The 17,541-nt window shown below is 40.4% G+C and overlaps 1 protein-coding gene across 1 annotated transcript in view; it reads right to left on the minus strand.

Annotated features, from left to right (window-relative positions):
* Window positions 1–1,951: 1,951 nt before the first annotated feature.
* LOC128437891 (potassium channel subfamily T member 1) overlaps window positions 1,952–17,541 on the minus strand; it is a 66,676-nt gene continuing 51,086 nt past the window's right edge. The window contains exons 22-33 of the mRNA XM_053420179.1: window positions 17,362–17,467; window positions 16,447–16,619; window positions 15,939–16,010; window positions 15,343–15,477; window positions 14,922–15,033; window positions 14,014–14,115; window positions 13,415–13,498; window positions 13,195–13,323; window positions 12,542–12,562; window positions 12,050–12,347; window positions 6,146–6,230; window positions 1,952–5,179 (exon numbers count right to left, since the gene is read on the minus strand). Coding sequence (XP_053276154.1) covers window positions 5,059–5,179; window positions 6,146–6,230; window positions 12,050–12,347; window positions 12,542–12,562; window positions 13,195–13,323; window positions 13,415–13,498; window positions 14,014–14,115; window positions 14,922–15,033; window positions 15,343–15,477; window positions 15,939–16,010; window positions 16,447–16,619; window positions 17,362–17,467 — 1,438 coding nt within the window. The 3' untranslated portion in view covers window positions 1,952–5,058. The remainder of the gene's footprint in view (window positions 5,180–6,145; window positions 6,231–12,049; window positions 12,348–12,541; window positions 12,563–13,194; window positions 13,324–13,414; window positions 13,499–14,013; window positions 14,116–14,921; window positions 15,034–15,342; window positions 15,478–15,938; window positions 16,011–16,446; window positions 16,620–17,361; window positions 17,468–17,541) is intronic.

The raw sequence follows: 17,541 nt of genomic DNA on the forward strand, positions 1-17,541 counted from the left end.
ACAAATCTAACATATTTGTGGTACAGAGATTTATAAGAACAGAGTATGTGGTGCAGATTATCAGATGACTTCCCTTTTCTTTTTCCATTACAAAGAAGAAAATATGTTGTTAATGTGTACACTGTCCTAAATGACTCACTGTAAATGGTTACTCTTTTGTACTACATGCATTCAATACTTCAGTGCATTTGCAGTTCATTAAAGTTTATTGAAATATGATCATTGTATTTCATGTTGTCACACGTTGAATCTGTGTTTGTCTGTAAATTATCAAAACACTCCTGGACATCAACATGAAACTGGGTGAAAAGATGTGGTCAGGTGATCTTCTTGAAAAACATCTTACACATTTAGAGGACTATCATTCATAAGTGTGTGTAACTTGGTGCTGCTGGATTGACTGGAAACTAGTACGATACATGGAAACACTGAAGAATACTTTGTTTTAGAATGATATCAACAAAGGAGACAGGAAGTTAAATATCCACTTCAAATTAATCAGACAGAGCTGAATATTAGAGAACTGCTGCAGAGGAGTTCAGTAGAGTACATGATTGTTTTTATATTTCTAATAGATGTCGGAGTTACAAGGAGAATTTAATGTTTTAGTCCTGAATCTGTTTTGAGACGCACTCCAATCCAGAAGGTGGCAGTAATGCACCCGGAAGCTGTTTGCCAACATTCATAAATAGGAGAAGAAGAAGTACTGTTGTTAGCCTGCTATACATAGATATATATATATATTTACATAAAAGGCTAGATGTCTCGGCCAACGGAGTCGAACGTCCGCACATGGCGGCCATCTTGCCACAGGCGGCTCTCCCACCCATAACATTGTGTTGGTAGTGGTATATTTGTAAAGGGAAATCTTGTACCTATATTAGAACATTCTATTTTTTAGAAAATAACATAATTCATGTATGCGGTGTCATAACTACACCTCTGACGTTTATAACAAACCAAACCGTTTAAAAATCGGTTGAAAATTTATCAAGTTATGGTTATTTAAAAAGTACATGTACCACTACCATCACAATGTAATGAGTGAGCGAGCCGCCTGTGGCAAGATGGCCGCCAGTTGCGGACGTTCGACCCCGTTGGCCGAGACATCTAGCCTTTATATATATATATATATATATATATATATATATATATATCTATGCTGTTATACACCACACGTCATGGTATTTCACCTACAGATGGCGCCACAGCTCCATGATCAATATGAACTATAGCTCAGGGTCGTGAGTCTGTAACAAATATACTTTCTTGGGCACCGAGTCACCTGTCTGCAGGACTTTCAACGATTCAATGTGTTTTGATACAGATTTAAATGTTTCAGTTGTAAATATTAATATAAACATCACATATGGACGAATGTGGGGCCTCAGCTGATTCTTCTGTTGTTCCCATAGCACCAGGGAGGCACAGAGACAGGAACGTCTGTCACTTCACGTACTGGAGTAACTGGTGCTTGTGGTTCTCTGCAAATTCCAGTTCATTTAACAACTTTCTTTCTGACGACTCTCCTCTGCAGTGGTCTTGTGTGTGTGTGTGTGTGTGTGTGTGCGTGTGTGTGCGTCGGAAAGAAGAGAGAAACGAGTTGGAAGCCGACTGCAACTCAGAGGCAGGAAAGATGTCAAATGGAGGAGGAGCAAAATGAGAGTGAGAAGTTTTCTGATGAAGTGATGAAGACTGGAAACAAAGTGGAGCATCCTTCTAATTCTGACAAGAAGAAGAAATAAATCAAATGGAAGATATAGGAACTCAGGCCCACACGGACATGAGGACAAGAAGACCCGACCTCAGTGAGACGGACGAGTTGTTGAATCAAAAATCAAGCCCCTAAATCTTCCTCCAACGAATCAGAGCAAAGGAATGAATCCAAACAAGAGCAGACAGGAAACAGGAAACAGAATTATGAGACTCAATAACAACACGCTCTCATCAGTTGGATCTGGCTGCATGCAGCATTTATTTGTTCATGTTTCATACGTGGAGAAGTGAACTCGCTTCTCATAAGAAATCGTACAAAATGGATCAAACTCCTCTTTTGACAATGACTCGAAATCATAAACTGGAGGTAACACCGAGACGACATGCATGTTCCATTCATATAAATACACAGTATCAAATAATGGCTGCAACTTGCAAGCAGTTGACTCGATTATGGGTTTCTCTAGCGACGGGACATCACGGGACATCTCCGGCTAAATGTACAAAATGTTTCATTCTTGGCAAGCTCGTATATCAAAACATGCTTTTTAGTGTTTACATGCCCCTTGTGGTTGTTTGCGAGTATGACAGCAGGAGGTCCGAAGTGATTTCTTTGTGGAGCGAGGACCCGGGAAGACGCTAAATGACGGGATTCACACGCCGATCGTATCCAGCACTGGTCGCTCACACTTCCACTCCTCAGCTCTCCTGCCCTGTAAACTGACTCTCCTGTAGGGGGGGCTACCGAGCAAAGAGTTCACTCTAACTGGAATCTTCGCAAAATACATTGTAAAACATTAAATAAACTTTTGCCGATCCCAGATTTCTTCACCCTGACAACCACTTGATATTTGTTAGACATACAAAAAATAAAAATGGCACAGAGTAAGTTTGCAAAGAATTGCAAGATAATTCAAATCGACAGAAGTCGCAACGTCTCAGCTTCACTGGAATGGTTGAATACTGTCGGCGGTGTTGCACAGATTCAGATTAAAGGGTCATGCTCTTTTGCTCTCGACTTCCTCGCAGAGCTTAGTGCAAACATAGTTCAAGTCCTCCTTCACTCGTTATCACACGGAGTCACAGACGGAAACAGAACAACACACGATGAACAAGCGATGAATATATAAAGTTACTATTTACAGTGATCGAACTAAAACCTGCAGCTGACAAGTGATCAAAAGAAACATAAACACTGCACATGGAGTGTGACCTGTACAATCTGGAAAAGGAGAGCACTTCATTTTCAGCTCGAGCACGTTCCAAATACATTTTTGGAAATAGAGTGGGTCAGGTGGTGTCAGACTTTTGGACCTGACAGTCGATTACAAGATAAAAATAGACGTAAGTGTGCCGGTGTCAGTATTTGTGCAAAACTGTTCTGCTACTGCTCCTGCTGCAACATGATGAGAGCTATAAAACTGAAAGATCAAATTAATATGCACCATTGACTTCAAAGGAATAAATAAACAAATACTAGCACCTGACCGATACTAGATTTCCTTCAGGTCGATACTGACATATTCCATGATTGATGAAAATGTCAGTTTACGTATTTTTTAACTCCTCTCACGGCTGCCAGTTGTACGATAATGTTCGTTTTTGCACGATCATTTTTCCGACCGATCAATAATACACATTGTACGATAATTTGATCATTTCATGACAGTATTATAAGTTGTTATCTGGATAATGAAATATGGATCACGTCTGTATTTACGCATCTCTTCTCACATGATGTCTTTCCAACCAATCATGCTTGTGATGATGACCGTGACGATTTAACAAGATTCCTTCCTGTCTCCTGTTTCAAAATAAGAGCCTTAAGCTTTATATATATATATATATATATATATATTCTGTATACATTTATCTCTTATAACCTGGTAATATTTTGAGATTTCTCTCATGCAGCTGCATGTATCATGTATCGGTCAGGCTTCAAAATAAACACCGACATCACGACATAGATGCAGAGTGGCACATAATGGTAATGTGCTATTTCTTTTAAAATACATAATGTTAAAATATAATAAATCAAGTGAAAAGGAAATGGCACAAACAGCGCAGCAGATATGATTAAAAATAATTGTAAATGATGGAATAAATTAACAATAATCACTTTTCAACAACAACGACGAGAAAAAGTTCAGTTTCCAAAGACACAACAGTGAAAAGGATGATGTAATATGGTTGATATAAGTGTTATATATTCATAGATGATTATGTGTCGTTAAAAAGTTTGTGCTCAGAACGACAATGAAAGTCCCGTCAGATAAAGAGAATAAAAACCAAACGAAAGTTCATATGTGCTATGACCTCAGGGTGAATGAAAGAATGTTTCTCTTTGTAAAACCTGACTGAAGCTGTGCAGGAGGGTGGACAGGGATTAAAGCCCAAAGAAAGAAAGAGGGAATAAAAAGAAATGAAACAGCAGATTTACTGTCACGTTTCCTTTTGACGCCATTTAAACGAAAAACATTTTACAGTTGTGCGTTCCATTTGTAAATTTGTTTTGTTAAGATTTAACTTGATCTCTAACCTGCACGTTGCGTGTAATTTCTACCGGTAATTTGCTTTACGAGAATCGTACCCACTAACCCCAGTCGCTCACAAATTCCCAGCTGATTAGCGCCATCTACTGACATAACAAGGGTAAAGCACAACATAAGACAACTTGAGCGACAAACCTGTATTTCGCCCAAACGACTAATCACAGGGTTTTGTCGTTTAAAGTTAAATCCTATGTTTATCTTTTTAACTAAACGGCAGAAGTCTTTTGTAGCACAAACACCTTTAATCCCTGGGTGTGAATCCCCCGAGATTTGGTTCTTTTGCGAGTTTAGGTAGAAACAGGCGTAGAGGAAGTGGACACAAGGGAAACCCCCCCCACTTGAGAAAAGCATGAGTGAAGTGATGATTTTAAAGGATGTTGTGTGCATGAGGGGAAAACCCCCTCAAAAACTTTGACACCTCTCACAACATCGATCGCAGTTCTGGTTGGGGAGTCGTTAGCGGTGCCTGCTTCTCAGATGGTTTGGCGAGGGCGTGACGCATGCTCGTTCCGTGGGCGTGCGAGGGGAGTCGGGGTCGATGACGAGGCACTCTTCATGCATCCTCCTGTAGCAGCTCAGTGGGGAACCAGCAGGTCTCTCAGCACAGTCTCTTCAAATATTCCTTGCTTCCAGGTCCGAGGCTGAGAGAGACACCTAATGCACATTCACTGCGGACGCTCGTTCTCGGCCCGAGACAAGCCTTCATCTTGGTGAGACAAACGAGCTCCGTCCGGCCCGGGTGGAGCTGAGAGGGTTGAGGGTCAGAGTGTGGAGCGCTGAGGGGGCTTCAGAGGTGAGTCTCATCTCTCGTCTCGGTGCCAAACTCCTGTTGGTTCCTGGCGCCTCGAGGCTGCCCCACCTGCGAGTCCTCTGGCATGTGGGCCAGCGGGTCGGACCGGATAATGTACCTGGAGACAGAAACAACTACATTATCCGGCAGCACGGAGCAGGAGCCGTGCACCAGGGTGAAGACTTCACAGTAGGATGAAACTTGAGCTGTAAAGTAAACCAGGAAGTTAGAGATCACAGTGTTAGCAGGAAAGTCCAGACGAGGGCAGAGGGAGAAGCCGTCTGCGATAGAGACTAACGTGACCACATTATCAGTTTTAACGGAAGAGATTTGTTTTTGTATCAGGTTGTTTTGTTTTGTTTTGCTAAATTCTCACGTATTCCCACTTTGTTACCTTGTCCTGATACGTGCTATAGGAATTAGGTTTCATTAATATTTATTGTTCCCTGTGGAACCGTTGCTGCGATTCAAACACCAAGTTATGTTGGTCCTGAGAGTTGAAAACCACTCAGATAACAAAAAACAAAAGCAACCAAAAAAAAAGACACAACCACTTTCTAAACTGTGCTGCAAATACTACAAACACAATTAAATACTAATACGCAACCAAATGATTAAAGTTGCATAAGCCCAATAACTTTTCATATTAAACACCTGAATATTACACCATAAATGTGCAAACTATGCATGTGAATGTTTTTGTATTCTTTAAGTAACAGAGATAAGAGATATGAATACCAACCAAATTGATATTTACACCCAAACTTTAAACATTAGACTTAATATTGTTTGCTCATTCACATAATAAACTTTCGTCTAATTTAATCTTAAATATTAAAAAGTTGTATGTTTTTCCTGGAAACTTCGATCAATGATTTTATTTTATCTGGTTGTAGTTTCCTCTGATGTTGGTCCTTCTTCAGGTTCAAACCTCTGTATCTCTACATTCATCTCGGATTCAAACTGTGAATTAAACATCAAATCATTCAAGTTTTCACATTAAATCTAAATCAAAAGGTGAAGTCCACTGGATGAACAGAGGCGAACAGAGAGAGAGCAGTGAGGCACGAGCTGGGAGTCTTACACGATGTCGTTGAGCTCCAGCGTGGTGTCGGGAGGAGGATTGATGAGGACGTACGACAGCGTGTTCTGGTGGTCGTTCATCTCGTCTGTAAAAGAGACACAAAAGATCCTTCAGAGCCGCCCCCCCGTCCTCCTCATGTTACACTGCATCAGCCAGGAAATGAGCCCTCCAGCCCTCCTTCAACCTTCCACTGAGGACAGAGGCCAAGAAGACCACCAACACTCTGAGACCGGGCGGGAGCAAATTTAGAGACAAAGAGTTTGGAGGATGTTCTTTTCCTCGACTCACTGTAAATTATGCATGAACTGTTTGAGGAGATTAATTTACGATTCAAATTGACAGTGACATTGAAATAAACAGCTAAATCTACAGCTAACATTTCACGTTTTTAATACTTTTGACAACTGATGTTGATATTTGAGAGTTTAAACATCCCAGAAAGACAAATGGAGATAAGGTGAAGTCGCCGAGCTAAAATCTCTCAAACTACAGGTGGTGACAGAAGGTATCCATCATCATATCTACAGCCAAGCTGAGTGAACCATGATTCATTATCTCAGAAAACAAAACAAAATCAATTTAAAGTTTGACGGAAGTAGCTTTAAATGAATATTAACTTTTGGTTTAAGACCCTAATGTACAAACAGCGCCCTCTGTTGGGACCTGTATATTTTCCACCCCACAGATTTGTGTGTCTCACTTTAATTTAGACGTTCAAATGGTTTGTTCTCTACTTATGTTCAGTATGTGGCAGGTTGTAGTTTACACTGTCACTGATGATTGTGCAGAAAAACTATAACCTTAAAACTACAAATCCACAGAGCTGAAAAACCAACAGGACACAATAAACAAGCTATTTAACTTTTCTTCTATTTTGGTATCAAACAATTAAATAATAACAATTGAACAGATGTTTATTTAGAATTAAGAGTTTTTTATTTGTAAAATGCAATTAAATCAGATTTTTAAGTAGAGTGATAAATTGATTTCAGTATTCACAAAACATTATCTACAGGTCTATGCAAATTGTTTTTGTGTTTAATATTTATTAGATCTTAAAAATGAAAACTTTTTTTATTTCACTTTTATGTAAGTCAACCAACCATGGAAACGATTTTGCACTATTTATATAGTTTATGCAATAAGAGGAAACCTTGATCATCGATTCTTCAGATGAGTCATATTACTGTGTGTGTGTGTGTGTGTGTGTGTGTGTGTCTGATTTGTGTCTGTGTATATGAATGATTGCTCTCTGGCAGCGGCTCCTCCTTGTGTTGTGTGATGGACAGAGGAAGGGAGAGGAGGGCACGTGTGTCTTCATGACAACCCACCTGCGTGTGGCCCTTTATAAAGCCAGGCGGGGTGGAGGAGAGAGAAGGGCTAACCGTTACTGACAGGGCACTCTGTGGAGGAAGGGGGGGGGGGGGGGGGCCCATGCTGCCTGCTGACTCAAACAGGATCCCATGCGCAGCTTCAGAACTTCAGAGCCAGCATGCAGACAGCGTCCGCGGCTACGCAACATATCGACGTCCACCGCATTCCACCAAGGCGGCAGGCTGCCATGCCAACTGACGACACTCGGCCCGCCCCACACAACCCCCCCCCCCCCCCCCCCCCCCCCCCTGGGTGGCACACCCACAGACACAGAGGACATGCTCCAGCATCCGTCAGACTGGACCGAAGGCAGCGCGACTCAAACCAGACGCAGAGTGAAGCGGAACACATCGGGAGTGTGAGAGTGGAAGAGGTCAACCTGCCGGTGGGACTTCACCTGGAACTTGACTACTCTGCATTAAATATTGATTATACCATGGCCACAGGGAAGACTCTGAATCAGTGGCTAGAAGTTTGGTGCAATTAGAGGAAGAAAAGACATCTCACATATACATCTGTTGATGCTCTGTTATCCAGAACATTAGATTAACACAATCAAACGATTATTGATTTCTTTGCAAAACTCAATAAGAGATGAGATGGCTACAGTCTGGTTCTTTACTGCGAAAAAGTCCTAAAAGCCAAATATAAAGCATATTTAACTTATCAAATTACTTCCATATTCTAAAATTTAAAGATAAGATATAAAAGAGTAACAACATCTAAAGTGACAAATGTGGATGCTACACTCTTGTGAGAGAACAAGGAACAGTTTAATTTCTTGTTGTCTTCTGTGCCTGTCATTTTCATTTAAATATTATATTAAACTTGATGATTTTAAACACCACAACAGGATTGTTATGCTTTTACTTTGTCTTTTCTTATGTAAGTATGGGCAAGTTTTCTTGAACAGCTACTTGTTGCGATTGATTCACTGTGGTTTTCTGCGTGTGTTGCATGTGACTCATGTGAATAGTGGATTTGTACTCAGCGATTTTGTTGTTGTAATAGTAGTTGTATTAAAAATCAATATTTGCTGTTTAGTTTTTGCAATGTGCTGGAGGACAAAGGCAAAAAACGTTTTCCTGTCCTATTACTTACTGACAAGATAAACATCATCCTTCAGTGTATTGTCCTACAGTAAGTGAATCCTTTGGAATTATCTGCTTTGATTTACAACTTTACCTAAAATATATATTCAGATCTTCATCTAAGTTATGACTGAGAAGAATCACAGTCTATTTTTACACTTTTATCAGTGTAGACAGGAAAATTCCACAAAAGCAAATTCCAGTCCGGAGTCATGAGTCCGATCGATGAAACGAGATTAGAGGGTTTGTGCCTCTGGGCCCCGTCAGCTCGCTTTCATCAAGGTTAAATGAATTCTTAGGTTTATCAAGGTACCTAACACCATGATGTCAGCAGGAGCCCAGCGTATTCTCCCAAAGCACTCTACTTGAATAACTCCACCATTCTCAATGAACTGTGCAGTTGTTTGTCGACAGCAGAACATACGGAGGCTTCTGGACGTCCGGCCAATCAAAAGACAGTTTTGAAGGAGGCCTGAGCTAATATGGGCTGTTTCAGTCAGAGGCTCAACTGAACGAGAGGCATTCTGAGATAAAGAAGGACTTTTTGAACTGTGAATCATGCAAAGAGACTCAGAATAACAATAAAGAGCTGGTTATGAGCACAGTAGGTCCCATCTAACCCGGCAGGGATACTCATCCCAGACATCCTAAAAATATATCTGAGCTGAAGCTGTTGTGTGGGAGGAACAATCCAAATTGTTCCTCCTGAACGTTGTGGAGGTCTGATCTGCAGCCGCCGGAAGAGGCTTTACTTTTCAAATCCAGACCATAGACTGTATATAAAGATGGACGACAAATCAAGGCTCCTTCGATACATACACTGTGTTGTTTATAGCATCAAATAACTATTTAAAAACAAACTTTGAACTTGAAAATGTGAAAGGAACTACTGCTCATGTTGTCCATCTTTACACAGTGATCGTGTTATCATCGTTAATTCCAAAGGGTTCATATACTTTATCTTTTACTGCAAACTATGTTAAACTGCCATCCAGCATATTAACATTTATCTTTCAGTGTAACGAGCAAAACAGAGCAAACTCTAAGGAATTAACCTGACGACTGAAACCCTGCTTTTATTTTTATGTGTCTAAGTGGCCATCGTATAAAATGATAAAACGTTGTGATATAACAAACTAGTGAAGGTGAAGAACTCTCCTCTCCTCCTCCCAGCTCTGTATCTTCTACCTGATTCACATAATTCTATATATATTCACACATGTAACCTTCCATCCACAGACATAATGTGTTCCGCTCCACTCTGTAAGCCATACTCTTTGCCCTGCCGTTCTCTTTTTGCCATTTGGGACGTCAGCTCACAGGAACACAATGCAGAGAGAAGACCAGATAGAGAGACAGATAGTAGAGCGAGATAGATTGGCTGCTGAGCTACCGCTAACTCTGGCAGGACACACACACACACACACATACACACACACACACAAACACGCAAACACACACTCATACCGCACACAAACATACACACACTCATGCAGTAAAAGTTGCAGAACTGTGATCAACGGGCTAACCTGCCGGCCTGGTCCTCTCTGTATACGGGTGCTCTGAAATGTCCTGCAACTCTAAGCAACGGCATTCACTGTTAATGTCCTGATTGGTTCCATTTATAATTAAATGTTTAGTATAACAAGACAAGGAAAAGTGAGAAGAAGACAAACATCTTCTATATTCTCTAATTCTGTGGCTAAATTCCGTGCACTAGTCTTTAATGGATGCTGGTGAAAGAAAGAAATTCTTTCTCCACAGGACGGGAACCACCACACATGTTGTAGATGAGAGGTATAAACAGCACAGAAATTACCTTGCAAATATCCTAGATTTACTCGATTCATGACATCGCTCGCAGTGAGATTAGAAACGTCCTCTACAAGCCGAAAGGAGGGAAGAGAGTAGAGTCAGAGAGAGAAAGAGAGAGAAAAGGGGGAGGAACAGCGGACGGGGAGGGAACACAAGAAAAAGAACAAAATAAAAGATCAGGCAGGCAGCGAATGCATTTTGCAGTTTCACAACTCTAAGAACTCTTGGAGGGGGTGAGAGCAATGCAAAGAAGCCATGCGTTAGAGTGTGTGTGCACAGAATCACTTCCAAATTATTCATCTATCACACGTTGCAATGATCCTCACTGACATTCATGGTTGTTAGGAAGATCTGGATCTTTTGAGGCTCTTCCTGAAACGTATTCAATTGACACGTTACATACTATTTGGCAAGTGCAACACATCTGGAGCATGATTCTGCCTTTTCTTTTTTTGAAAGCATGAAGCTGGGAGGAGAGAAAATGAAGTAGAAGAAGAGGAAACCAAAAGGTGGAGAAGTGAGCAGCGGAGAATGCAGGCAATTGCAGTCTGTGGTAAAAATGCAATTGAGAAAAGGTTTAGTGCTCCTGCATCTCCATGCATGTTGCGTTCCTGGTTGTTGGTGTGCTCGTGGCCATGTGGTGGTGTTCAGGGGGCGTATGGAACATGGAGGAGGAGTTAGATGTGTTTAAGAAGATGATGTTTTCTGATGGTTCATGATAATGAAGTGCGATGTTCATGATCAGTTAAGACCCGCAGCAACGAATCCTTATACTGTAGATGGGATGAGATAGAATGACTGGGACACAGATTGGAGTTTCTAAGTACGTTTCTCGATCACAGCACTGATCTTGCGGCAGAAATAATCTAATTGGCTGAGAGAAGACTCAGTGGGAGGAGCAAAAGAATCAGCTAACCTATGAAGTCTGTTTATATCACATTTAAAGAAGACAGAGTTCAGTTATTTTGTAAATATGAGCAGTGTCAAGCCTTTTTGTGTTAAATATTTCAACCTAGTTAAAGCTAATGTTGATAATTCAAATTTTCGATTCTGATAAACTTAGTTTTCTTGCCTTTTAATTCATCTCTCTTTGTGAAGCACATTGAAATGAATATTATATACTATATATGTTATTATTAAAAGTTTATTTATACCACACTTTATATAACTTGAGATGTTGCTATTTTGCTGCTAAATGACAAAACAACCGAGTCACAGTTATAAAGAAAAGTTAAATGTATAAAGTTCAATCTAACCATTGGTAACTAGTCTGCTGACTTTCCTCATCTATGATCATAAGTATGAATATATTTATTTAGATTCTTTGTCATCAACCACTGAAGTTTAACTCAAACAATTATATAATTTCTTCCACCACAGTTGATGTGACCTTAATGAAATTTTGACACTCCAATCTGCGTCACACATTTTAATTTACATTATTACTAATTTGCAGATTTATTATGATTAATTATAAATCATATTAAAATAGAGGAATATACAAAATTACATTATTATTGTTAATTATTCTGTATTTAATCTTGTTAATTGTTCGTAATATATTTTAAATACTACAAATTAGCTTTAATTCATCATTTTATCGCTTCTCCAAACATCCACTGACCGTATCCGACGGTGGGCAGGCCCAGGTGCTTCATGCGATTCTTGACCAGCTCGGACAGCTCCTGCCGCTCCGAGCGTCGGTACAGGTTGAGTCTCTGCTGCGAGATGCGCTCGGTCCGACTCGGCGGCTTGGCGCTCTTCCTGCTCAGACGCCGCGCCCACTGCATGCTCTTCTTCCTCAGCAGCGGGTGCTCCGATTGGTCGCTGGTGGTGGAGTTCCTGTGGGCCACCTTCTCCTTCCAGATATCTCTGCGCTCCCGTTGCTCCTCGCCGTGCTCCACGTTGATGGACACCTGAGACTGAGAGAGCACAGGGACAGTGTTCACGTCCTTCTTTAATTACTTAAAAGAGCCAAAAGACACTCACAAATCATGGTTACAAACTTTGGATATGAATAATTGCCAGAAAAAAGCCATTAAGGTATTTTTCATCTTTGCATACTTTAAGCAGGGGATGTTCAAACTGAAATCATAAAGAAGCGGTTGTCCCTTACCTGTGCATAACTGTCCTTGCTCTGAAACAAGAGAAGGACAAACAGACATCCAAACAAAAAGAGATGCAATGAAAGATGGGGGCATCCAAAGCAAACAGGATCATTAAAGGCCTCAAAACTCAGCAAATGAAATAGTTAATATGGTGGAATAACTATTTTTTCACCAGTTAACAGTGGGAAATTAAAACCAGCCGGTAGGTTTATTTTCTTTCTCTGTATATCTCTTATACAAGTAATTTACCTAACCTGCCAAATTATCTCATAATTTAAGGGGCTGGTTTCTATTTCAATAATCACACTGACTCGTAAGCACCAAACCTGTGATGTCCAAACATGTAAATTTCCTTCCCTGTTATCTTGATAGAAATTAAAATAAACCAGATTATTAAAAAGGGAAAATAGAAAGAAAGAGGAGAGGATAAAGAAATAAAGAAAGGAAATGATATGTCAATAAAAATGGAGGTAAAAGGTTTTAGATGAGAATAAAAGAAAAGAAAATATATAAAGCGAGGAAATAACAAAAATAAAACAGCGGAGGTAAACGGCTTTAGGAGAGAATAAGTCAAAGATGCAGCAGGGACAAGGCCAAACCAGAAGCCACAGCCGATGCCAAAGAGAGGTATCTGAAATGAAGCATCTGAAAGTGAGCTTACCTCTGAGGTTGAGAACATGTGCGCCTCGGTGCGGTAAATCCCGATGGGGATCTCAGCGCTGGAGGAGCACAGTTTCTGGAAGAGTCTTCCATAAGTCCTGATCCACAGATCCTCCTCAGTGATCTTCATCTGAGGAGAGAGAGCAAGGATCCAGTGGATTCACACGTCCTGCTCTCATCTGTAGGAATCACACGATTGGACACATGACTTCTATACTTACGACACACAGGTACCCAGAGCCAGGCGTCGTGTCCAGACCGAGCAGGAGCCTCGCGATGCCGATCATGTAGTCCTTAACAAATGACTGTCGGGACACAGAGAAGGATGGTTGATGAACAAGTAAGAGGAGCCCAGCTGCAAAAAAACTCTACAGACAACTGCATTTAGACATTTAATTAACTTCTATTTTCATAAAGAAATATCCAATAACATCTTTATAGCACTTTTTAAAGCATAAAATGCAGCAGAGGGTGAATTATATGAAAAAAGTAGTTCATAGAGTAACAGAAGCTTAAGAACTGAACATATTAGGAGAATAGGGGATGTTAATAGAATAAAACTTTGAAAGGGTTCAGGCATTTCAACATATACATATCTGGGAAAATCAAGTCTATTCAGTTATTTAAAAATGATCCCACGTTTTCATTGAAATTTAATATCTTTTTATTTTATTGTAAAAATATCAACAAACCTTTCAGCCATTTACTTCATTTGCTTTGTGGTTCTTTAATGTAGCCTTTTAAGACTTGACTGATGTTTGCCTTGAATCTATTCATCCATAATAAACCTAAGTTCAGCCTCAGATGTCTGCCGTCCTACCTGGTAGAGCAGCGTATCCAACATGCTGATACTGAAAACCCTGCCTGCAGCAAACGGCAGGCGGAACATGAAGGCCAGGTTGGAGCCCTTATCTCGCTCTATCTGGAAATAAAACAGATACAAACATTTGAGAAACAGAGCGACAAGATGTTAAAATCTCACCTGATCCTTTTTGCATGCTGAACTATTGCTCTTGTGTTAAATCTTCAAAGAGTCTGATTTAGCCTGTTGGTTCCAGCGATACATCTCTTAAAGATTGTGAAAGTTGAAGAAACGACTATATCTGTAACTTTGGTAAAAGTTTGGTTTATATTCTGTCACTTCTTGGATTTCTTCCTTAACTCCACATACAACTGATCCTCTTCATCAGTTCATGGTGTCGTGTTTTATTCGCTTCATTTACAGAACTGAAAATCCCACAGAGACACGGAAAAGCACCAAGATTTAACAAAGAATTTAAATACTTCTACAACTAGGACTTGATTTTGGGAGGAAAGTGAATTTCTTTTTGCTGGAACAGATTCAATACGTTTACTGCTAAAAAATGCCAAATATAATAGTCAACATTTAACAGGTTTTGGCCTTTGTCCATGTATTCAAGTGTGTTTTTGTGAAATAATAAAAAAAGGCAACAGGAGATTGGATGAAAAATATTCCCATAGTGGTCCTGCTTGCACAGAAGAACCTGGTAAACACAAATCAAAAGTATAATATAACCTATGAATACGAATACTTGGAGTTGACTGTACAATACGAGGTTCTTACAACATTACAAGCTATCTTCTATAATACAGCTATGATTTGTCTTTTAGACACATGGATGAAACATGGAAGTGATCGTAGAGTTTCATCCAGGAGAGTGAGTCAAAGCCTGGGCGTCTCTACACGAGTCCACGAGAAGCACCAACCTTCTCCAGCTTGGAGAGAGCGAGTGAGTAGCAGTCCTTGGCTCTGAACTGCATGAACCTCATGTTGGACGGGTGCGTGAGCTCAGTGATGATGCTGAGGCTGGGGAACAACCTGAGGGTGGGGGAGACAAAGAGAGAGAGGGATGTCACTGGAGAGATGAGATGTGCTTCGGGAGGGGGGGGGGGGGGGGGGTCTGGTGTGGCAGTGATTCATGTTTTTAATTCTCAGCTGTTGAATTATAGAGCAGCTTCAGAACTTTGGAAAAGAGACAAATTCCTTTTTTGTTTTGGCAGAAAAACAAACATTTGCTCTAAGAAAAAAATTAAGCAGAATCCAGCAAATGCCAGCTCGTGCACAAACATCCACTGGCAGGATTCAGTGTTTATGGTGCTTTTCTACCCTGCTCATCTGTGTCTTTACCTGAACATAGTCTGGACGTTGACGATGGTCTTGGCGTCGGCCATGTAGTCCTCCTCAGCGCACATGGTGCTCTCTTTATCCACAACCACCAAGTTGTCGGCGTAGATGATCCCACACTGCAGCAGGTTGTCCAGGCTAAATGCAGTTTGTGTTAATTCAAGACATGTCATCAAACACATCGTCTCTTCTTGATAGCAACAGTATAACATCAATCTTCAATGTTAAATACATTCTTCTGATGAAAACAGGAAAACTGTTGCACCAGTTCCCTACAAGTTTATATTCGAGCTGCATTTCTGCTGCAGGAACCTTTGTGGGAACTTTGCAAGAAATCTCCTCCGTTCTTTAGAACATGGTGGAGCTGCAGGAAAATGCACTAGAAGCATGTCTGGTTTACACCACACAAACTAGTTCATATTTGAGATCTATTCTTACAGGCAGGTTTAACAAAATACTTCAGATTATAAAACATTGTGCCAATACTGATCTGTCTCGCCGGTAGCTGTATTAATGTATTACAAAATGTAAAACTACTGATATAAACATCATTTAATTATCTAATTGATAGAGCAGGCTTTTATAGTCCTAACACATACTTATCGATGGTGCCAGCCATGAAGTAAACCATTGGAAAGCAGCAAATGGCCTCTAAGAAGTGGTTGTCTGGCCTGCAGGGCAAAACAGGAAACATCATGAAGGAGCAGCACAGACTTGTTTTCTTTGTGAGACACGTTGTATTAGAAATTTCCTAAAACCTTCCATGGCTCTGCAGAGCTAAGTTAATGAAACCCAGCGTGATTTAGAACAAAAAGGTGCAGACACATGCTTAGACTTTCTCATGCACAGAGAACTTTTGTTTATCAATAATGAAAAACTTATTTTTGTCACTATCCTAGAGCTATAGTTCCAATTTTCTACCGAAAGCAATTAGGTTGTGTTACCACTGGAGCTTTAAAAAACAAAAAATCAATTTCAAAACCGCAGGCAACCAATAAAATATACAAATATACTCTTACACACAATCAGGCAAACATAGATTCCATTTTCCACTGCTACTAATACTAATAATGATAATGGAAAATCAGGGAGGTTGAATAGTCTTACGCGTTATCCAGCAGCAGCACTATGGGGTTGAGCTCCTTCCTGGGCCGATAGTACGCACGCAGGGGGACAATGAAGTTGTAGAGGCCGTTTCCCGCCATCTCAGCGGACACTATGATCAGCTTGTTCTTGAAGCCGTATGCTTTAGCGTCCACGAAGCTGCTATGTGTGCAGCCCTGGACAAGAGAGACACGTCAACCAGAGGTCAGTCAGATCACATCTGTACAAAGATCTGAGCAGACACATCGAGTCTTTACAGTTTTACTAGAAAGTACAATCCTCTGTTACTCATATAAGATCAGGCATGCTGTGAAGTCTTACAAGAAGTTTCAATAAAAGGTATTAAGTGTATGTTGCCATTGCTAGGTTTGAATTCTTGTGTTAAAGGCAACAATAGTCACCTGAAAGTTTTCAGAAAGTTTTAGGTTTCACCACAAAAAACAGACTGTGTACTGCTATAAAATATCTCCTACTCAGCAGTTTATGCTTTAATAAACACGAGATGTGTCCGCCTCATTTTCACAAATGAGAAAATAATGGAATAATAATGATGATTAAAAAACTCCAGGTGGCCAATTTCAATCTAATCATGAAATGAGAAACTCAGTTGGATCCCGACATCTGTTGATGATATGAAGCGTCTTTCACCTCCTGAATATAATTTCCTATTTCTTTGTTCAATAAACAGCTATAATCAGTTATGACTAATGTTTGCAGCTTTTTTTTTTAATTAGATTTGTAACAACATTCATCAGTGTTTCTTATAACTCAGAGATAAATACCAGCTAATGTTCAGGGAATTATGAGAAACTTTAAATATGGGACTCATAAATCGAACCTATACCAATATTTTTTACTGTGTGTTTTTAAGTGATGTGGGTTTGCGCTGTTATTGTGTTTTCGTGCAGGTGACTTCACCTTGTCGAGGCGAAGGCAGCAGAACGGAGCCTTCTGTGGCAGGAGGTGGCACAGGGTGGGAGAGCTGCCGATGTAGGGCGAGTTCGGAGGGTAGCCCTTCACAAAACTGATGGAGGAGAAACACGTACTGTGATTAAACTTTCACAGCATCGTCAGTGAGACGTGTGAAGAACTGGAGCA

The sequence above is a fragment of the Pleuronectes platessa genome, chromosome 4 (genome assembly GCF_947347685.1).
Source record: "Pleuronectes platessa chromosome 4, fPlePla1.1, whole genome shotgun sequence".
In the NCBI taxonomy this organism is placed as follows: Eukaryota; Metazoa; Chordata; class Actinopteri; order Pleuronectiformes; family Pleuronectidae; genus Pleuronectes; species Pleuronectes platessa.